Source organism: Panthera onca, chromosome A2 (genome assembly GCF_046562875.1).
Source record: "Panthera onca isolate mPanOnc1 chromosome A2, mPanOnc1 haplotype 2, whole genome shotgun sequence".
Lineage (NCBI taxonomy): Eukaryota > Metazoa > Chordata > Mammalia > Carnivora > Felidae > Panthera > Panthera onca.
In genome coordinates, this window is record NC_138340.1 from 52,602,179 (window position 1) to 52,624,595 (window position 22,417).

The following is a 22,417-nucleotide window of genomic DNA, read 5'->3' on the forward strand; positions in this document are numbered from 1 at the left end:
ATTTCTAGAATAGGAATGTTCATAGCACCTCCCTCACTGGATTGCTGAGAGAATTGCGTTCAGATGCGCCAAGTACTTACATGGTGCCATGTCATACATAAAAGTGCTGTTTAAACATTAGTTGTCATGAGTGTTAGTATTAAAGTCAAACAGGCCCAGCTTTATATCCTGGATCTGCCGTCTGCAAGCTGCCTCACCAGTGCAATCCTCTTGCTTTCTCTCATCTGTCAAGTGGGAGACGTAAGTGGTTTGTCCCAGAAATCTTAGTGTGGTCTTCAGCTTTAAATAGCCTGAAGCCCGATGTCTCAGGGCAGACTTACTGAAACTTCTGGCACTCCACTAGGAACTCATAAAATGCTAAGCGTTCCCATAATTGTCACTGTTAGGGTGAAGCCCACTGCTTCAAGCAGTTGCTTGAACTTCATTCTCTGGCTTGGTTCCGTGGGCCATGGGTTTGGGGCAATTTTCTAGTGTCTGTGGGCAGGACAAAGGTTCTTCCTATCTTTCCTACCTTCCTATCTTCTGTCTTAAAATCCTCTCTTCACAACATTTCCCAGGCCCAAGCCTGAGCCTCTTGGTGGTTATGGGATGGCAGAGGGTCGGTTTGAAGTTCGCTTCATAAGATCTGCCCCAGCTGCCCTGTCCTCACTAAGGCAAAGGCCTCAATAGAACACACTACTCAAGCCTGTCCTGTTGACTCGGGATATTTTGTGTACCTTCCAGGTAAGTGGAGTGGACACATCCAGAGTTCCAAAATTTTTTGCCCTTAAAGACAGAAAGTGAGGTAAAGAAACAAAAACAAAAACAAAAACAAACAAAAACAAAACAAACAAACAAAACCTCAGGGTTAGAACTCCAGCCCTAGACCTTTGAACTGAGTGACCTTGGGCATCAGTCTTTTTATCTGCAAAATGGTCTTTAATCGTATTTCCCAGTGTCTGGTTCTCAGGATTAATACCAAGACGGAAAAGCAGAGAAAAGAAGGAAAAAAGCAGATAGTACAAATGGCAAAGAATTACATGCAATTGTAAGTAATTCTCATTAGCATTCAGGCCAAGCCTTAGCAGTAATTGCTACTGATCCAAGACGTTTTATCTGAAAGATGTACCTGGCAGAGGGATCATTCAAGCCTCAGTCACCTGCTGCCCTCCCTTTCACAGTGACGCTGAGCATTTCTGAATCTCGGGATGTAATTATAATAAAGCTCCCGTATCTTATTTATAAGTGACTCACTTCTGCCATTAATGATGGCAGAGGACTCAGGCACACACTCATTGGGAACAATGCCGCTGATGCTGTGGGGGGGGGGGGGGGGGCAGGATGCCTCTCCTCTTTTATGCATTCATCTTTCCTGCTGTAATTCTCCAGTGATAATGCAGGAAGATCACATGGGCTGGGATCGAAGCTGACAGCTCTCAATTTGTGTAGCAGCTTGCATGGCAAGGCCCATTAAAACTTGCCTCTGCCAGCAGAATGGATGTTAGAAATCTTTACATCACAACAGAGAGGATGGAGTAGAGGAGATTGAGGAAGGCATCTCCAGGGAGTGATTAAAAGCATGGACTCTGGTGTTCAGCAGACCTGAGTTTGAATCTTCATTCTGCCAGCTCATTAGTTGTGGTATGACTTTTGGCTATCTTCCCACTATCCATTCTGATAGAGCAGGGACTGTGTCTGTCTCATTCATCATGGTATTCACAGCTCCTGGTGCATAGGAGGGGTTCATGAATGTCCAATGAATGAATAAATGGATCTATGAATGACAAGTTGCTTGCTTGAACCTCAGCTTTCTCATATGTCAAATGGAGTTAATATAGCACCCACCTTGTAGGTTGTTGTGAGGACTGAATAAGGAAATGTTACGCACAGAGTAAGCACTCAGCAATGCCCTTAATGAGAAATTGATGAGCAGAGGCTGGCCTTATCTGGGAGGGAGAACTTTTTCCCCCACACTCAGACCAGTAAGAGGCAATAATGCTGGTCATAAGAATCCCTGTATTTACATAGCACTCTATAAAGTGCTTTCATATCCATTGACCCCTAATAACTAGGAGGTGGAATATAAGCCCAGTTCACTCCGATCTGCTCCCTCTTTCTGCTGAGCTCTCTGTTGCTCCATTGGGGATGGGAAGGTGTAGTATTTAGTCTTCCATGAACATGGTATCTCTCTTCATTATTTAGGATAGCTTTAATTTCTTACAATATAGTTTCTTAATTTCCCTTGGTGGTCTTGCACATCTTTGGTTAGATATAGTCCTATTTATTTGATATTTTGCATGCTATTATAAATTAAATATATATATGTATATTTTTGCATTAATATTCTGTTGGTTACATTTTGGGAAAATATGTTAGCATCTTGTATATTGATTTGTATCTAGAAATCTTGCTAATGTCTCTTACTAATTAAAAAGATGTATTTGTAGATTCTTTTGGAAGAAGTGTTTATAGAATTGTAGGAGGTGCAGGTAACAGTTTTTCTTCCTTTCTGGTCCTTTCAGGGTTTTTCTTTTTTCTTTTTCTTTTCTCTTGCCTTACAGTCCTTAAGACTTCAGTATAAGAATGAATTAAAGAGGAAATACTGGGCATCTTGCCTTTTTTAACTCTTATGGAGCAGCTGTCCACATTTGACAATTAGGATAATGTTTACTCTAGGGTTTTGGTAGATAATTTTCATCAGATTAAAGAAGTTTCTTTCTATTCCCACTTTGCCACATGTTTATTTTTTTTTTCTTTTTCTTCTTCTTCTTTGTTTTTGTCTTCTTCTTAGGTCATAAATGGAAGTAGAGTTTTTGACATATTTTTTTTTCTACATCTGCTTAGATAGTCACATGATTTTTCTTTTTCAGCCTGTTAACATGGTAATCCACAGTGATTTTTGCACTTCTGGAATAAACCCAACTTGGGTCATCCTGTAGTATCTTTATTGCTGGATTATTTCTGCTCACCTGTTATTGAGGATTTTAGCATCATGTTTTCATACGTGAGATCCACTGGTGATTTTCCTTTCTGGTGCTTACTTGTCAGGCTTTGGTGTCAAGGTTACACTGGCCTCATGAAACGAGGTGGGCAGTGTTTCTACTTGTTCAGTTCTCTAGAAGAGATTGTGCAAGCTGGGTGGTGTTCATGTGAGGAGTTTGGTGAACTCAGCAATGAGGACTCAGAGGGTGGAAGCTGAAGAGAAGGGTGGGGAGGACAGCTGGTTTCAGCTCTGTCCAAAGTGGAACTTTCTACCAGTGGGAGGTTCAGGCTGCCTCAGGTAGGGGTTCAGGGACTCTGAAGCCGGCTGTCCTGAGTGCTGTGGGGAGAACCTAGCCTTGGACACTGGGTAGGGTTGTTGCAACCAGGGATCCTGGATGGATGGAGTTCAGCCTAGGGCAAGAGTCTGATGCCTGTGAGCTCCCCTTGAGCGTCTTCCTGCTACTAAAATTGATGTGGCTGCAGATAGTGTGCTCACAATGAATTATTACTCCCTGGTGCCCACAGATGGAGGGACTTGCCTCCATGGACCATTCATCTTCCAGCTGGTGGGAGAGGCTTTCCCTCTCTGTGATATCCATTTACTTGGAATCCCCAATTAGGACCTGGGGTCACACCCCTCCTACTGGTTCTGCCCCTCCCCCTGTCCCACTGCAGGTAGCTAGATTTGGGCAAACTTCTCTGCCTATTCTTCCCTCAATCCTCTTTCACAGAAGCTCCAGGCACTGTCCTAATTTGGATCCTGTATCTTAATTCCCATAATAATGCTACAAGGTAGTTACTAATATCTCCATTATTCACATTAGGAAAACAAGGTTTTTGGTTGTCATTATTTGAACGGTTTCATATTTCACACTAAGTTATCCTTCTCTAAGCTGTTTGAATTCGAGTGTAAGATACAGATCTGACTTAATTTCCCTTTCCCATATTTAACCAGTTGCCCCCATCCTGTTTACTCCATCTTTCTTCCTTTCCTCACCTGTGTGCCCCCTGTATCAGATACCAAAGCACCCTGTATGGTCAGAGGCAGAACCGCAGCACTGGGCACCTCCCAGGGGTGCCGTTTGCACGGTTTCCTGTCTTGGGCATCAGGGTGTGTGACCGGGAAATCCTGTCATTAGTAGCAGGTCTCTTTCCAGGCTGTCTATTCTGGTGTTGGACTTTCCACTGATTCAAGCGGCCAACCATCAGACAGGATCATGGCAGTAAACGGTGGGGAAATGCCAACCAGGCACAGCACAGGTGGAGAAGAGCGGGGGAGGCTTGTACCATGTCACTTTGATGATTATCTGTGTACTGTACTTTTTAATAGCTGGCAAAGGCGTCTGCTTCCCCCTGGCTTCTTCTTCTTTTTCTCTTTTAAACTTTTCTAGGCAATTTTCACTCGGCTTATTCTTTCTGAGACCTTCGTTTATTTGCTAGCTGGCTTTTCTGTGTTCCTGGAGAAAACCATCATTAAATACATCCGTCGTACTGTCGCTCTCCCTGCCCTACACGAAACACTGTCCATCGCCAGCCCACACATGTGGTCTGGAACATCTGCCAATGACTGTTGATCCTGAGCCCATGACGGAAGCCTCATTTTCTTTCCTCTGTCCACGGCACCTAACTGCCTAACTGGATCCACCATAGTGGGCCTGACATGGGCCTCTGGCGGATCTAGTTTCCGCCTCCCTGGGGAAGGATGGTCTTAGGTCTTTAAAGTACTTCCCACGAGCTCCCCAGAGCACACTGGGGGGAAACCTGAATTCTGCATTTAAATCAGATCATCACCATCTCTTGAAAGCAAGTTCATGTGAGACAGAAAGAGATAAAATGTGGTTGTGTATGTACATTAAGTCATATAAATGATCCTCAGAATTCAGCGCAGGGTAAGAGCAAATATTCTAGGGCCAGATGATATAGGTTCGATTCTGGGTCCACCACTTTCCAGAGTGTGTCTGGGGCAAATCACCCCCCCATCTTTCCCTTGATCCCCTCAAGTATAGAGTGGGGTTAGTGACCATATTAACTTACAGCATCACTATGAGTAATGAACAAGTCATGAAGTTTGAAAGAATTAATATTTAAAAAGGATTTACCACAGTCTGGCAACTCATAAATGTTTATTAAGTACCAATTAATAAATATACTATATGGATTTCTTTTCCCCTAAGAAATTGGGAATCATTTTGTCGTGTTCCAAAACAAACCCCACTGGGTTTTAAAAGTTGAAATTGAGTTCATCCCATATATCAATTTCTGACTCCTTGTGTGATTGGTGCTTTCTGTGTGAAGATATGTTCTCAGATTAGACTGGAAGCTCCTTGAGGGTGCTTTGGGAATCTACTCCCGAAGCCAAGAGCACACTGTATACACTGTATGTTAGCTAACTTGACAATAAATTATATTTAAAAAATAAAAATAAAAAGTGCTAGGGGGCGCCTGGGTGGCTCCGATAGTTAAGTGTCCAACTTCGGCTCAGGTCATAATCTCACATTTCATGGGTTTGAGCCCGCATAGGGCTGTGCTGACAGCTCAGAGCCTGGAGCCTGCTTTGGATTCTGGGTCTCTTTCTCTCTCTGCCCCTCCCCTGCTCTCTCTCTCTCCCCCCACCCAAAAAATAAATAAACATATAAAAATAAAAAATAAAAAATTCTAGAACTCAGAGGCAGTGAGTTTAGTGCCAATAGTTGGGGTTTCACATCCTGGTTACCTCTCTGACCTCAGAGGAGGCATTTTAACCCCCCTGGCCTTGGTTTTCTTATCTGTAAAAGGGAATAATAATACTAGTAATAATAATTCTCACAGCATTATTGAGTCTCTTCTCCCAAACTTGCAGTGACTATGCCTTCTCATCACTGAGGACTCAGATATCCCTTCCTTAGAGAGGCCTTCCCTCACCACCTTGTTTGGGTCACCACCCCCCACCCCCACCCCAATCCAGTTCCTCACCATTGATTTTCTTATAGGTCCCCATCAGACTGCCAGCTCCAGGAGTGTCAGGATGTTATCTGCCTCGTTTACTGCTATACCTACAGTGACTCCATTGACTGGCACAAGTAGGTGTGCACTGAAAAACATATTGGATGAAGAAAGTGAGATCACAGCTAGAGCCGTAAAGACAAGGACATGCCCCAGTCATGCAGGTGGCAGTGAACACCATTGAGATGGCGAATGTCCCTGGTACTTTGTAGCATTCATACACCTAAAATTGCTTTTAGGCATTTCTAGAGTAGTAAGAAACACTGAACAAAGATGGGTTCTTTTCATGGTTGTAGCAGGAGCACAATCAATATTTGTCAGTCGTTTATTGATTGATTCTCACAGCACCCAACACTGGGCTTGACAGAGGCCATGAGAAACTCCATTGACAAGTTAGGAATGGAGGCAGGGTTTCTCTCGCTGTTCTCTCCTGTTGGGGCTAGAAGGGCCGATAAATAGCACTCCTTTGTCTGGCCTGACTTCAGGCCCAACTGAGAGTTGGCAACAGGAGGACAGCATGTCACCATTGGCACTAATTGGAGTGACCTTGGAGCAGCGGGGTGGGCTAACGCTGATGGCCAGAATTCGACGGGTGTCCCTGCCTGCCTGGGTGCTGGGCCCTGCAGAGGGCCCCTTCTCCCTCCTGGTGGGGAGCAGAGTCGGATACATGCTCCCTGCAGGTAGGCCAGCTCCTAAGGGAAGCAGAGAAGGGCATGAGTAACACTTGCCTTATTTCATCTCTCAAACTCCCTCATAAACATGTGGGAGATATCTCTGTGAGATAAGAATTAGTGTGCCCATGTTATAGATAAAAACAACTGAGGTCTGAGATGTTGACTAACTTATGCTAGAGTGGAACTGGGGAGACCAGTAAGGAGGCTATTGCGGTTGTCCAGATGAGACAGGATGATCTCTTGGACCAGAGGGCGGTGGCCGTGGGGAGGCGGGGACACTGTTTTGGAGCAAATGGATTAGGACAGACAGGTGGTTGAACGTGGGAAGTCTGGCCGGGGCACTACTTGGGGGTCAGTATTAAAGCACCGCCATTGGGTAGACTCGTGGGTTTTTCTGCTTGCTTCTTGCGTTTAGGGTAGAATAGATGTAATCCTCCTGGGCAAAGATTATTCAGAGAATTAAGAATTCCACAGGCACCACATCAGCACATCTCAGAGGAACTGAAACTGATGATCGCTCACTTTTAATTGGAAGTGCTAGCTGGAGCGTGCTGGGAGAGAATGAAAACATACAGGGCTCAGGTTGGGGGCCAAGGGAAAAGACGCTTGGGTCTCTAAGAGGCCTTGTAAAGAAGTGGGTCCTTCACGGCCCCTCTCCCATTTCCTCCCTCCTTCAGAATTGACAGTTGCTGCCCCCACTGTCCTGTCATGTTCCCGGAGGCCCAGCTTGGGCTTAAGCCTTGCTCTCCCTCCCCAGGACCCCCTACTCAGCTTCCCTGCCCCCAGACAGCACCCTGATGTCCCCCCAAAGACTCTTTGCCAGGCACAAATCTGATCATGTCACTTCCTTGCTCAAAATCCAATGGCATCCTTTATAGCCATTAAGTAGAGTGAAACTCGAGTATCATCACTTGGAAAGATGGGAAAGATACATGGGAAATGTATCATTAAGTGAAAAGAGGATATGGCAGAATAGCTCTGACAACGTAGGATGGCACAGTGTGGTAGTCAAAAGCATGGGCTCTGGGGTCACGCTGAGTTTGATCCCCAGCTCTGCCACTTGGTAGCTGTGTGACCGGGAGCAGGTTATTTTTCTAAAAAATTTATTTAGTGTGTATTTATTTTTGAGAGGGGGGAGAGAGCGCACAAGGGGGGACGGGCAGAGAGAGGGAGCCAGAGGATCTGAAGTGGGCTCTGTGCTGACAGTAGAGAGCCCAATGTGGGGCTTGAACCCATGAGCTGTGAGATCATGACCTGAGCTGCAGTCGGACGCTCAACCAACTGAGCCACCCAGGCGCCCCCAGGAGCAAACTCTTAATGCCTCTGTGCCTCAGACTCCTCATCTGAACAATGGGAACGAAAGCAGTACTCAGCTCCCATAGGGCTGAGAGGGCTACAGGTGGGCTTAGCCCAGTGCTTGGCTCCTAGCAGCACTCAGTAAATGCCAGTCATTATCATGGCCATAATTGTATATGTTCGCATGCATTTATAGGCACCTCTCTCTCTTTTCATCTTATTCTTCGGAACTCAGATTAGAAGTCTCCTCTTCCAGGGGTGCCTGGGTGGTTTGGTCGGTTAGGTGTCCAACTGTTGATTTTGGCTCAGGTCATGATCTCATGGTTGTGAGATCAAACCCTGTGTTGGGCTCCGAGCTGAGCATGGAGCCTGCTTAAGATTCTCCCTCTCCCCCTGCCCCTTCCTCCCATCTCTTTCTCTCTCTGTCTCTCTATCAAAAAAAAAAAAAAAGTCTCTTCTTCCAGGAAGCCTTGCCTAAACACCCCTTTCCCCTCCACTTAAAGGCTAGGTTTGAACTCTTCTCTGGACTCACAGCACCCCCTGGTCTTACTTCTACTATGCATATTACTCCATACTGTAACCATCTCTGTCTACTCATGGCTGTAAGCGCCTAAGGACATGGCCTGTGGCTGGTTCCTCATTAGATTCCGGGTACCCATCACATTGGGAGGGACATAGGAAGCCCTCAGAAAATACTTGTTGGATGAATGAATGGGAGAATGGATGAATGTGAGCAGGGCTTTGAAACATAAGGTTTCAATGGGTGGAGGTGTAGAGGAAGGACATTTTGGGCAGAGGGAACAGCATGAGCAAAGGCACAAGAGGTGGAAAGATGCACTCTCCAGGAAGAGCAAGCAGGCTGGTTAGACCACATCGTAAAGTGTGACCAGAGTAACAGAAAGTCCTGAAGGTTGGGAGGTAGGTAGGGAGAATAAAAAATGTCTTGTGTAAACAAAAGGAAAGTCGATGCAGTGAGGGTGGGCACAGAGAAGGAAGGGGTCTCTTGAGGGACATCATTTATACCCTGATCCTCCAGACTGGCTTAGGTGCCTTTGTGATGCCGTGTATTCAGCATCATGTAAAATAAATACCTAGTTTATCTGTCTCTTTCCACCTCTAGACTGCACACCCCTCAGAGATGGAAATTTATGTTTTCTCTCTCTTTTTTCTAAGACTCTCCTTGCCCACGAAGATCAGCTATTTCCTCCCCCACACCTGCTTTCCTCTGCCACATAGGGCTATAGATACGGTTTCTGTTGTGCCTTCCAGTATGTGGATCCTAGTACAATCTCTCCAGGTTCTGTGGGAGTAGAGGGTTTGTAGCTTCTCCCCTTAATAGAACCATTCATAGGACTCTGCTTCCTTCATGGGATTCTTGTATCAAGCCAGAAACAGAACGACTCTTGCAGTTCATTCCTCGGTCAGACGCGGACATCAGTCTTTTGACCAGAGGCCTGCAAAAGAAGAAGTTCTCAATTAAGTTCTTGGGGCTAAATGGGGTCCTTGCCAGATCCAAACAGGCAGTGCTGCCTGGGCCAGCAGCAGAGGTATGGGAAGATAAAAGCAGGAGTTGGAGTCTGTTTGGGGGGATTGTGCCCCTACTGTGTGCTGGGGATGTTGCAGTGGACAAACACACCCATTGCCTTTAAGGGATGGTGGAGAAGACGGATGCTGGACAAGTCACAGTGAAACGGGATGCAAGGTTCTCAGATGGGAAAGCGTAATGTTATGGGAGGCTCAGAGAGGCTAAGTGACTCACCCAAGGTTGCACAGCCAGGGTAGCCAAGCTGGCATTTGAACTGAGATCCTCTGACCTCTTTCCTTAGTGCCATGAAGCCCCTCGAGGTAACTGCCTAAAACATTTTTAGAAGTTGCTCAGTGTAATGCAATCCTGATTCTTTGCTGGGTACCTCAGGACGCATTCTTCCATTCGTGTCATCCATAAATATAGAAAGCATATCTTTCTAGGGGCAAGTTCCAGGCAAGGTAGCAGGAATAAGTCACAAAGCTAAACCCTGGGTTTCCTGTGTTAAGTCCTCACTAATACCCAGAGTTTTCACTGTTTTCTCTCTGTTACAAGCAGAAAAAACAGACAAGTAGGGAAGAAAACTCAAGGGAACATTTGGCTCCACGGATTGGAGCAGAGAGCTTGAGTGAGGGACAGGGATTTGGACACCCGGGTCGCCCGTCAGTGCCAAGTTCCGTAAGGGCGAGCTCACCATGGCTGTTCTGAACACTGAGGGCTTCCTCTGCGTCCCGGGTCGCTAGGGGAAACCAAGCATTTTCCTGATGAATGCATCTTAACTCCCTTTCATCCCAGACACAGAGCTCTGTGTTTGTGCACTAAATGTTACTTTGAAAACAGTGCAGTTGGGAGTGGATCTCATCTTCTGGGCTTGTTGTTTTGTAATATTTCCCTCACACATCTTATTGGCCTCACCTAACACGAGGCACCGGTCATAATGGCATGCACTGAGCATTTACTCTGAGTTGGATGATGTGCTGAGCACTTTATATGTGTCACTTTATTTGGTCCTCTGAATAGCTTCGTGAGGTCAAGACTGTTGTTGCCCTGGGTCAGTGATGAGGAGCCCAGGATCACACAGCCAAAAAGTGGAGGAACTGGGATTCAAAGCCAGTCTAGAGCCATGACAGAGTTGGCCCCAGAACCCAGGTCTTGTGACCCCTGTGGGCACCACCTCTGGCTTTGGGCAGACCGTTCTCTTTCTGAGACTTCTCACATCAGTTCCAGACTCCAAGCCAGAGTTCCGTCCATGGGGTGTTTGCACACTGGCCCCATCTGCACTGGACAACTTACCCTTCCCCAGACACACCTCATGAGGTATGGTGCCACCAGCCTCCCGCTTCCCCTGCCCACTCAAGCCCTAAGTTCCCACTGAACTGTACACGTAAAACAAGTGAGTTTTATTCTAGGGATTTTTTTATTGTGATAAAATATGCATCCTAAAGCAAGTGAATCTTACGGTATATAAACTATGTCTCTACAGCTGTTCTAAAAAAAAGAAAGAAAGGAGTTAGGAATGCTGGTTCCATGGTGACTCTTCCAGGAAGGCTTCCCTGTTAGCAGGTTGTTTGGGGTTATAGGGACTAGAGATGCACCCTGTTTAACCTCAGTTAATGGGGTTTATTTTCTGTGTATAGCGGGATGTGAGAAAGACAAAACACAGGGTCACCACCATACTGCCAGGCCCCACAGAGAGCTGGAGTGTTGTTTGGATCCACTGGAGACTCATTAGCCTATCCTGTCTCTACAGTAGTGTCCTCTGCTCTCTTCTCTAGGATGGAGACAACGAGGGGCCTGAGCTCCTCGCTGCTTACTCCTTGGCTTTGGCTCTTCCTGCTTATGCCAACTAATTCTTCTTTTTGCTCCACTGCACCTTTCATTCATTCAGTAAACATTTACTGAGCACTTACTGTGTACCAGGCCCTCCTCTAGGCGCTTGGGATACACCACAGACGAAGATTCCTGCCCAGGTGGGGCTTATAGTCTGCTTCCTGGATTCTGCTCACCCATGTGTCTGTTGTCCCTGGCTTCTGCTGGCCCGTGACGTGACATCTGTTGTGTTATCATTTCTGTGACCTCATAGCTTTTGATGTTTGTCCGTGATTTCTACCGACTATGGCTGCTTTGTATGTTTCACATTCTGCATTTTGAGAGGCAGTCTTCTAGTTCAGGTAGCCAGTATCTGGTTGTCCAGAAACTTTGTCCCAGGCCAGCCCACAGACAACCCGTGAATGCTGTCGAGGACCGTTCTGGGTGCTAAGGTAAAGGGATGAATGAGATGAAGGGTCCTGCCTTCTTAATACTTATGCTCTAGTGGAAGGACGGGCAAGGCGTAAATCAACAAATGAATATAAAATGCAGTGTTGACGAGCAGTAAGTGATAAGCAGGGTAGCAGATTGAGGGATGTCCATTTCCATAGGTAGGAGGGGTGGCATTCGAATCGAGTGAGGACCCGAAGCATGCTTATATCTGAGAAGGAAGCATTGTGGGCAGAGGAAACAGCAGGGCCCTGGGCTGGAAGTGGTTTGGAATGTTCTAGGAAGAGGGAGGAGGCCTGAGTAGCTAGAGCAGAGTATGCAAGGGCAAGTGTAGGGGATCGGGTCAGAGTCATGGGGCCGGACAGGCAAGGCCCTGTTGGCCACTGTGAGGACCTGGCTTTTGTCCAGAAGACTCCGGGAGCCTCCAGTGACATGATCAAATGTGCAGTAAAAAGCATCAACCTGGCTGCTGTGTGGACGATACACCGAAGGAAGGGAAGAGTAGTTCCAGGGAGGCTAATGCTGTCATACAAGCAAGGCCAGTGGTGGCCTAGACCAGGGTACAGTGTGGACACGAAGAGAAACAATGGGCTTCTGGGTCTCTTGTGAAGGTAGAACTGAGCGTAATGGTATACTTTCCTGATATACTTTCCCCCAGTCACCCAGGCGGACGCAAAGGTTGCCTCCTGTCTGCTCCTGAGGTGCTTACCTTGCGTGCCACTGACGAGTTTCCCGATCTATAACGAGAGGATGATAATCACACCTCCCTCCTGGGGTCATTATGAACGTGCAGGGCCCTAGCGGGGCCCATGGTGCAAAGTGGGTGCCCGGTGAGTGATGGCCATTATTGTCAGGAACACGGGAGGCGGGAAGCATGCAAGGGACCCCTCTGGGTTGGACTTCTCCCAGTGGACTTCAGGCAGCCCTGGTTCTGCTCTGACAGGCACCCTGGAGTCGGGACCTTTCAAGTTGAAAGTGGAGGGACAGACCCCTTTACTGAAATCCAAATAAGAGCCTGGGGCTTGCCCTAACTTATTTCAGTCCTCACGGCCCCTCAGAGCAATGGAACTCCACAGCCCCATTCTGCAGGGTCTCAGAGAGGTGAAGGGATTCACCCGAGGGCCTGTCGCAAGTGATGGGGTTTGGGCCTGAACAACTGATCCCTGGCCAAGAGTCAGGGTGGCATAGTGATGAAAGGCCAGGGCTTAGGGCCCACAGAAGTCTGAGTTTGAATCCTGGCTCTGCTCTGTATGGTCCTGAGCATGTCCCTTCCCCCTCTCTGTGCCTCAGTTTCCTTAGCTGTGAAAAATGGGACAACACTGGGCTCCTTGCTTGGTTGGGGTGAGGCCTAAGGGAGGTGCTGGATGTCAGGTCTTCAATGGGACCCACATAGAGCAGACATTCAACAGCTGAGACCTCTCCTGTGTTGCCCCCAGGCCTGTGTCTCTGTGGCTCCTGCCTGGCATCCCTGCCAGCAGTTTGAAGTAGATGCCTCGTTGCCAGATGCTGTCATGGAAACCAAGAGATGGGGGAGTAGGAGAGGCCTGGAGGAGGTCTGGGGGGAGGGGACATCATTCCCTTGCTCACCCTCTGGCCCACCTCAGCCAGCTCATTACAGCAGTGATGGCTCAGAGGAACAGAGTGGGGGCGGGAAGCCAGGCTGTGATGGAGGAGACAAAGGCTGGCTGGGCTCAACTGGAAGCTTTGTTCCTGTAGGGAGTGTGGGACACAGGGCACCACCTGTGGGGCCACTCGAAGCCACCTCCCAGGCCCCCCAAGGCTTGAGCAGGCTAGAGCCAGGATGTGACTCACTCTGGAATCCCTTGTCTAGCCGTTCCTTCTGCTCCCTTCAAGAGGCAATACATTCATTGTCTTGCCCTTTGAAACAGCCTCCCCACAGCATCTCTGTCAAGTCAAAGCCGACAACCCTTCTGACTGTTTCTCTGAATTGATATCAAAAATCAGTTGCTCGCTGTCTTGCAGCAAGAACAGCTCCATTTGGAGACCGAGTCTCCCCATCCAGGTGTCCTTCAAAAATTAGATCCCTTTTGACACCTTGTCTCGAGGAAATGGTCCTCCTCCCCCTTCTCCATGCCCCAGCCCTCTGGAACTACATCCCACACCTCGCCTTCCCACAGCATGTGGACGCTGTTAGGGCTCCCCTCCCCTATTCAGAAGGCACACTTGGAGCTCTGCAGCTTTGCAGGAACTCGGGAGGAGGACCCCAGGGCTTGCAGTCGTACAGAGCCGTGTTGGAATCCCCACTTGCTCTGCCGTTTACACACTGCGTGATGGGTCAGTGACCCCTGGGAGTCCCAGTTTTCTTACCGGTTCCAGGGGATTTGAGAGTAGGATCTGCCTCACGGGACTCAGTGAGTTGACCCAGGTAGAGCATCAGCAAACTGCATTACTGTGCTCGTCACTTCACACCTTTCTTTCAACTCAGGAGCAAGGAAGGAAGCAGAAAAAGACAACCCCTAGACACACTTTGTTTATAAAATTAAGCCCTTTCTCTTTAAGATGGATAGAATCTGCTAAAGGCTTTCCTTGGAGGAGATGTTCTCAGCTTTGGATCAGTGCGCCAGATATTTATTGCATACCTACTATGTGCCAGACTCTGTGCTAGGTTCTGAGGAAATAATGGGGGGGCAAGGCTTTGGAACCTGCAGCATGGTGGGGAAGGCAGACCCGTGTACAGTCAGTCTCCACGTGAGAAGATATGTGCTATGGTCTAAATGGACACAAGGACTGCAGCTGCAAGGATGCCCGTGGGGTTATGGGGAGGGCGGGGGGGGGGGGCGGTGATACGTGATACTTATCTCAGCCTAAGGATGCAGTAGCATATTTTTCAAAGATAAGCAGGATGTAATTTAGCGCAATCAGGTGAAATGAGCTCACAGGCAGAAGGTACAGCCTCAGCAGAGGGAAATAGCATCCCAACCAAATAGCATCGTGCGTCCAGGAAATCGGAAGGAGTTAGGGTTTGCCAGAGCATCAAGTCAAGCTCATGGGCAGGGGGTGGTCGGAGATGGACATGCCTAGAGAGTTAAGCAGGTCATTAGGGATTGACTCCCTTGGTCTAACCTAGAATCTTTTCATTGCAATGAAAGTTTCAGCATCCCTGGGAGACCAAGTGGGCGGGAAACTTTTTTTTATTTATTTTCCAGAAACTTGCACTTCGTGGAGTGGTCCCAGGACCAGCAGCAACTGCATAAGTTGGGAGTTTGTTAGAAATGGAGAACGTCAGGCCCCACTCCAGAGCTGCAGAATCGGACTCTGCGTTTTAACAAGGTGGCGCATATGCAGCTTACAGAGTGAGGTGACGCAGTGCCGAAAAGCACCCAGACATCACCTGCTCTGCTCCCAGCTCCCTAGTAAATGTGGGCTCGTGGCTCTTCAAGCAGTGCAGGACCTTCATTAGGCCTGTGTCATTGGTCTTAGATGAAGGCTAGCAAGGGCACTGCCCCAATGTTGGGATAGCCCTAAACGGGGATATGTCTGAACTGCTTTTACCACCTCCCTGGAGTCTCTTGCCTGGTCTCAAGCAGGATCGAGTGGGACATATTAATACAACTTTTTTACTTATTCGGCAAGGGGAAAGCTTTCTCTGTTCCTTGTTAACAACAGTCTCCAAAAGAAAAGATATTTGGGCAGGAGATGTGGCAGGTGCTGCTTACTTGGCCCCCTCCCTGAGATGGCTTGTCTTCAGGGACAGGTGCCTAGACCTTGTGCGTGTCACTTTTATAGCTTCTTTGTTCATCCATGTGTTCTCTTGAGAAAGGGACAGTGGCTACAAAGTCTCTTGTATCTCCCAGGACCTTGAAAATCAGACCAAGTGATTTGGACTTCTACCAGAGCACGAGGGAGCCACTGAGGAGTTCCAAGGAAGGGAGTAACAAGATGAACACTGCTGGTTGAAAGACCACTCTGCCAGCAGGGAGGAACTGGCAAGAAGGGCTTGGAGACATCAGTGCAGAGGCTAGTGTTGTTGGAGCCCAAGTGAGAAAGATGAGGTCTGGGTCTGGCCAGCGGCCCTGTTTGGTCACACTGCACCAGCCCATACTTTGCCTTGCTCAGTGGGTAATGTCGCACAAATTCCAAGTTTGTAACCTATCTAGTCTCCAGGAGACAGAAGCAGCTGCTAAGTTTGAAGCAGTCACTTAGAACTAGCTAAGAATAAAAATTGGAACCTTCTGCAGGTCATACGTGGCCAGTGAAGTCATCTATTTAGATCTGGACAGTTTAGGAACTGCTGGCCGGGCTCTCGACTTCCCTTGGGAACTCCCCCGAATTCTCACACCAGCCCCTGGGGTGGACGTGGAAGGGTCTGTTGAGGACTCAGGACCCCTGGGCCCAGCTGAGAAGGGGGAGGAGGAGAGAGAAACACAGCCTCAAAGTCCTTCTGTTGCCTTCGGTGAATCTCACTAGGGAGAAAGTGTTTCCCAAAGCCACTCCGTGGAACCCTCAATAGAAGGAGGTTCCATGGTCGCATAAGTCTGGGAATGCGGCATATCACATCCCCTTCTTAGGGATTCACGATGCCCAGTAAAGCGTGAGGACTTCAGCTCAGACAGAACCTGGCTTTGAATCTCAGTTCCACCACTTCTTGGGTTGATTCAGTCTCATCTGCAAAATGGGAATAATGGCAGTACCAATGACATAAAGTTATCAGGAATATTTATGAGATAATGTGTAGCATCCGTCTTGTACATTAGGAAACACTAAATAAAGAGAAGCTTTAAAATTATGATATTTTAATAGTAGTAAATATTTGTATCAATAAATACAAATACAAATTATTATTGTCTTATTATTTTAACTTTAAAGGCTCTGAGAAATCCTGCAGTAGAATCTGCTTGACTTTGCTTAACCTAATGTTTCTGAACTTTATTTGATCTTGGAGTCTCCTTTTTCACGTAACATACAGGACTTTCTAAGAAATTCATGCTCTGTGGGACTCTGGGAAATACTGATTTTTGTGTTTAGGGAACAGTCTGGAGAAGTCAATACCTCTGAACCAGGATCCAGTCTAAATATGGATCCTTGTGGGCATAAAGAGTTGTGTTTCATTCTCAGTGCCTTATCCATCTCCTTTTCCGCCTAAGATTGTCACTCAGGAAGAAAGGCATGAGCTAACCATGCCAGAGTTGTAGGGCTAACAGTATGGGGTGAGGCTTGAGAGTGGCCCAGGCCTCAGAAAATCCTACTCATCCTTCAATAACCCACTCCAGTGTTAACTTTTCTCGGAAGACTTCCCACCTTGCCAAGGCAAAATTACTCGACCTTTCCCACTTGAGAAGGCCCATAGCCTCTGGAGCAAATGTCACACTCAACATGTACCACGTTTAACTATAGTTATCTGTTATGTAACTGTCTCCTCCCAGCTAAACCATGTACTTCTTCAGAGCAGGAATCCATGTGTGTTATCTCAGGACTCTCAGACAACACTTCATCAAGACCAGATTTCATTCATCACCTTCTCTGAATTCCTTATGACTCAGCCAAAGAGAGGAGGAGTGAAGAGATAGGTCTGGCTCTTCTGAGGCTGGCAGAGGACATCTCCACCCTGACAACTCTGCTGGTTCCCATTGCCTTGGGGGAAAGAATCATTTCCCTCCGATGGCCACATGCATGATTCAAGACCTGCCCAGGGTCTCTGAGAACAGAAGCCAGGAAGCAGGAGATGAAAACTGGGGTTACTGAGAGGAATAAAGAGAAGAGAAGAGGATAGTGAAAGAGCAGAGAAACCCACAAAGGAATGGTGATAAGAAAAGCCAGCTCCCAGGGCCCACTCCAGAGTTTGTATGCCATGAACTGTAAACTTGGCTTGTGTAGAGCTAGGTGAGGGCTCTGAGGCTGCCTAACCTTGGGAGGACACAGCTGTCTCCAGCACTCTGAGGCTGGCATGGGCCTAGTGCAGAGGGGCCCTGGCTGATCCTGGATGCTCAGAGGCCAGAGCCAGAAGCTGGGAGGCAACACCTGGCTGTCCCCATAGCCTACAGACTCAGCTCAGGGCATGCCAGAGCCCCAATGGTAGTGAGACGAGTGAGGAAGGTGAGCTCAAAGCCAGCGTGGAAACGGGAGGAGTTTTGGGCAATAGAATGCTCCCCCCACCCACACCACCCAGGGCAACCATTCAGTAGCGTGTGAGGACTGATTCAGGCCTAGATCTAACATGGTCCCAGCAGGGGTGTCTTGGTTCCATGGTTCATATGGATCTCCCTTAGTGTCTGGAGATACCAGGATGCGGGTGTGGTTGAGACGTGAAACCTGGTCACATCTCAGAGTTCCAGCTGGGGAGGATCCTGTGGATAGGCGACAACAACAACATCATGATAAATCAGCTTCTGTTGTTACTGAGCACTTAATGTGTGCCCTGTCACAGTCAGCCTCATTTAACCTGCACTACAACCCGGGGGACAAGGCTATTTTACCCCGTTTTGCAGATAAGAAAGCTAAGGGCCAGCAGGGTTATACGAATTCCCCCAAGTCATATAACTTGTGAGTAGTAAACCTGGGTTTCAAATTAAGTCTTTCTGGTTCCCAAACCCTGGTTCCTATCCTTAAGCTATACTACCTGTCATCCCAAGGAAATGGGAAAGATTCCCAGTCGTATGGACTAGACCAGTGGGTTTGCATCCCTCAGACCCAGTGCTCTCTTTCATTACTAATAGTTCGTGATACCCTCTTTCCCATCCTAAAATGCAGTTCATACATGGACCGAGCAATCTACCTACAAATATTAAAAATGGTGGTGGTAACAGTAGCCATACACTAATCTTGTGGTAAAGGAGACAAAAGAGGAAAGCCATTTATAATGCAATACTAATACATGTTTCACTCCATAAATGCTTGGGCACACCCACACTCAAAGATCTTCTGAAGCAGACACATGCCTGCAGTCACATCTAGAATCAGGTAAAGGCATGGGTACAAAGGTAGGCAGATACAGGCGTGTTGAGTCAGCAAGTCAAATGCCACCCGGTGACTCAGTCCATGGTAAAGCTCCAAACAAAACAATGCATCACCTTCCCCGATGCATGATCAGGGCAGTATTAGACGATTCAGAGCAGATTGAAACCACGCGATGAATTCTTGTGTTTGTATGTAAATGGACGGAGGCGTTCTAGATTTAGATGGTTATAAACACGTGTCTCCACCTACACAGAGTCCAGGGAACATTTAAAAGTAGGCAGGACAAAGGACAGTGCTTGCTGTATGAGGCCTCACTCACTGCTGCCCGCTAAATGCCAGTTGTGCCCTCCAAATCATGGTGATGATTCAGAACACGCCCTCCATTTCCAGATGCTCCACAGCTGATACCTCCAGACGTCACCACCACCACCACCTGTTGAAAGCCATCTCCTAGGCTAGCACGGTGGGGTGATGGGGTCTAAGGTTTAGAGAGGTACATGGGCACCGTGATTCCCACCCCACCATGCTAGCTGTGTATTGCAGGCCTCTGGCTTCAGTTCCCGATGCCACCTGCTGGTGACACCTTCTGGTGTCCAGTGTCTCAAGGTGGCTCAGGACCTGGGCAGGATGAGCCTATATATAACCAAGTAGGAAAGAGAGAATAGAAATTAATGAATATTGAGTGTTTACTGTTAGCTAGGCCCAAGGTTATACTGTTAATGAGGGCTAAAGCCAAGATTCAGACAAGACTGACTCCAAAGGGGATGATCTCTGATTTTTTTTTTTTTAACATTTATTCCTTTTTTGAGAGACAGAGAGAGACAGTGTGAGCAGGGGGAGGACAGAGAGAGAGACACACACACAGAATCCAAAGCAGGTTCCAGGCTCGAGCTATAAGCACAGAGCCTGACACGGGGCTCAAACTCACAAGCCGTGAGATGTGACCTGAGCCGAAGTCAGATGCTTAACCGACTGAGCCACCCAGGTGCCCCAAAGGGGATAATTTCTATTGTGCTTTTTAAAAACTAAGGTTGCAATTTGGGAGATTAATGTAATGGGAGTGTTAAGGTAATGGTATATACTCCAGAGCACAGTATGGGGTCAAGTACAAACCCAGCCCTAGTCTCCATCAGCTGAGTAACTTTGAAATGGCACTTCCTTCACTTTTTTTTCCTGGTGAACTCCTACTCATCCTTCAAAACCCAATTCAAACATTACCTCCTCTGTGAGTTATCCTCTGTGAGTTATCCCCTAGCTCCTCCAGGATGAGGGAGTAGTCCCTCCTTTGGGCTCTATGCCTCTATGCTCCCATCATTAACTCTTACCATGACACTTATCACCCTGTGTTGTGATTCCTGCTGTGTCTGTCTTTTCTACTTGATGATGATCTCCTTGAGGGCAGAGACCTTGTCTGATTCGTTTTAACACCTCTGCTTCTTTCCCTCCACCCCCAGTGCCCAACACAGTGCCATCCAGGTCCATCACAGGCATGAAGAAGTAGAGAATTTATCTTTGAATCAATTCACTTTGCCTGCTAAGTTGCTCACAGAGCAGACCCTTCATGCTGGGTGAGTAAGTGGAGCAGGTCACAGTCACCTGGGATTTATGAGCTGTTTATGGCTTCTCTTTAAACACAGCAGCTTCTCAGTTGGCACAGATAGAGACAGGAGTCAGCCTGTCCCTGCAGCAATTCAGCCTCCCTCTGAAGAGATGTATCCAAAAGAGTGCCCTCTGTGGGGGTTCTTTCAGACACATCTGCTTCCTGCAGGCATCTCTGTTATTTTGGCCCCTCTACCCCCACACCAGAGCTTCCCGAAGCCGAGAAGAGGGGGCTGGCTTGCATTTAGATCCAGGCCTTGGAGGGAGGAGATGCTGTTCGCCTGTCCCGGCCAACATTCCTCGTCACGCAGCCTTCTGCCTCACGCGTACTTAGTTCCTCTTGTCTCCCCTGGGGTTCAGGTTCATGTCCTACCCAGACTGTGACCTCCGGGCACCGTCCTCCTTTCCTTCAGGACCCAGCTTGTCCTCCTCACACCGGTGGGCCATACGTTTGGTCCATTCCCCTGCCTCATCTATGGGCACGTCCCTGTTAAAGAAAGGTGCCAAGTTCATGGGCTTTGGGAAGAGACCTGGTTTCAAATCCCAGGTCCTTATTTCCTAGCTAGGTGCGTGCAGTGGACAATGTTGGTGTTCTACCCTATGTCCTTTACAGTTTCTCTGTGACCTTCCTCCAACTCACGGTGCTTTTGCCTCCAAAGGTACACACCATGACCCTTCTCTGAAGGGCTGCTCTTGGGCTATGAGCCATTTTGTCCACAAGTGCAGAGATCCAGAAGTGTCCGAGAATTTATACGTTCACTCCCATCCCCTCAGCCCTGGACCAAAGACTGTTGGGTGTGGGAATCTGGAAGCCCATCTTCCATGCCTTGGCTGGGCCACCCCTGGGCTGTGTCAGACACTTCAGAACTCCCGCGCAGGATACCTGCTCGGCTCCCTCTCCCTCACCCCCTTTCTGCTTTCTCCCCAGACCCTTCCCTTGGCACATCTCTCACTTATGAATCCTTCCCTCTGGCTCTGTTTCTGGGGAACCTGGCTTAAGACGGCGCCTCAGGTGGGTAACTCCACACTTCTGAGCCTCTGTGTTCTCTTCCGAAACTTGAGGCTAGTAGTGCCTATGCCTTAGGGATTAAATAAAATAGATGCAAGGTTCCTGGCCTATGGCATGTTGGAAGCTCACACATAGTTCCTTTTTTTTCTTTTCAGAAAGTCAGCCAGAGAGCATGCGTCTGGAGAGTGGGAGCCCCAACTTGTGTTTCAGGAAGTCTCTTTGCCTCCCTAGACCTCAGTTTCTTTTTCTTTCTGAATAGCTTTGTTAGGATATACTTCACAGACCACACAATTCACCCATTTAAAGTGCACAATTCAATGGCTTTTGGTATGTTCAGAGATGTGCAACCATCACCATGATCTAATTTTAAAACATTTTTATCACCCCACAAAAAAGCCCTGACCCATTACAGTTACTCCCCATTTCCTCCCTCTTCCAGGCTCACCCCACAGCCCCTGGCAACCGCCAGTCCCCTTTCTGTCTCTATGGATTTGCCTCTTCTGGACATTTCCTGTAAGTGGAGTCATATAATGTGCGGTCTTTGGTGGCGTCGGCTTCTTTCATTGAGCATAATGTTTTCAAGGTCTGTTCATGTTGTGGCCAGGGTCAGAATTTCGTTCCTTGTGGTGGCTGAGTAATCGATTGTATGGAGGGTGCACACTTTATGTATCCATTCATCATTGGATGAACATTTGGGTTGTTTCCGCACTTGAGCTATTATGAATAACGCTGCTATGAACAACTTTTTAAAAAAATTTTTTTTAACGTTTTATTTATTTTTGAGAGAGAGAGAGAGAGAGAGAAAGCAAGCTGAGAAGGGGCAGAGAGAGAGGGAGACACAGAATCTGAAGCAGGCTCCAGGCTCTGAGCTGTCAGCACAGAGCCCGACATGGGGCTCAAACCCATGAGCTGTGAGATCATGACCTGAGCCGAAGTCAGGCGCTCAACTGAGCCACTCAGGCACCCCTGCTAGGAACAGGTTTTTATGTGGATATATGTTTTTATTTCTCTTGGCTACACACACACATGCACAAATTCCACTCCATGTATGTATATGTAGGAGTGGAATTTGTGTCATATGGTAACTGTGGGTTTGCTTAACTTTTTGAGGAATTGCCTATTTTTCAAAGAGGCTGTACTATTTTACAGTCTCATTGAAATGTATGAAGGTCTTAATTTCTCCCACATCCTCCACAA

General features: G+C 47.7%; 2 protein-coding genes across 3 annotated transcripts in view; both read left to right on the forward strand.

Annotated features, from left to right (window-relative positions):
- The window catches only part of HRH1 (histamine receptor H1), an 80,832-nt gene that overhangs the window by 2,314 nt on the left and 56,101 nt on the right, over nucleotides 1-22,417 (forward strand). Inside the window, exon 1 of one of the 2 annotated variants that reach the window (XM_060631773.3) lies at nucleotides 21,551-21,733. The exons of the other annotated variant lie outside the window; for it this stretch is intronic. Within the exon in view, the coding sequence (XP_060487756.1) occupies nucleotides 21,706-21,733 (28 nt within the window). The 5' untranslated portion in view covers nucleotides 21,551-21,705. Of the gene's footprint in view, nucleotides 1-21,550; nucleotides 21,734-22,417 lie in introns of those variants that run through there. 2 annotated transcript variants of the gene reach the window in all.
- Nucleotides 1-22,417, forward strand: part of ATG7 (autophagy related 7) — a 342,261-nt gene that overhangs the window by 2,247 nt on the left and 317,597 nt on the right. The window lies entirely within an intron of this gene.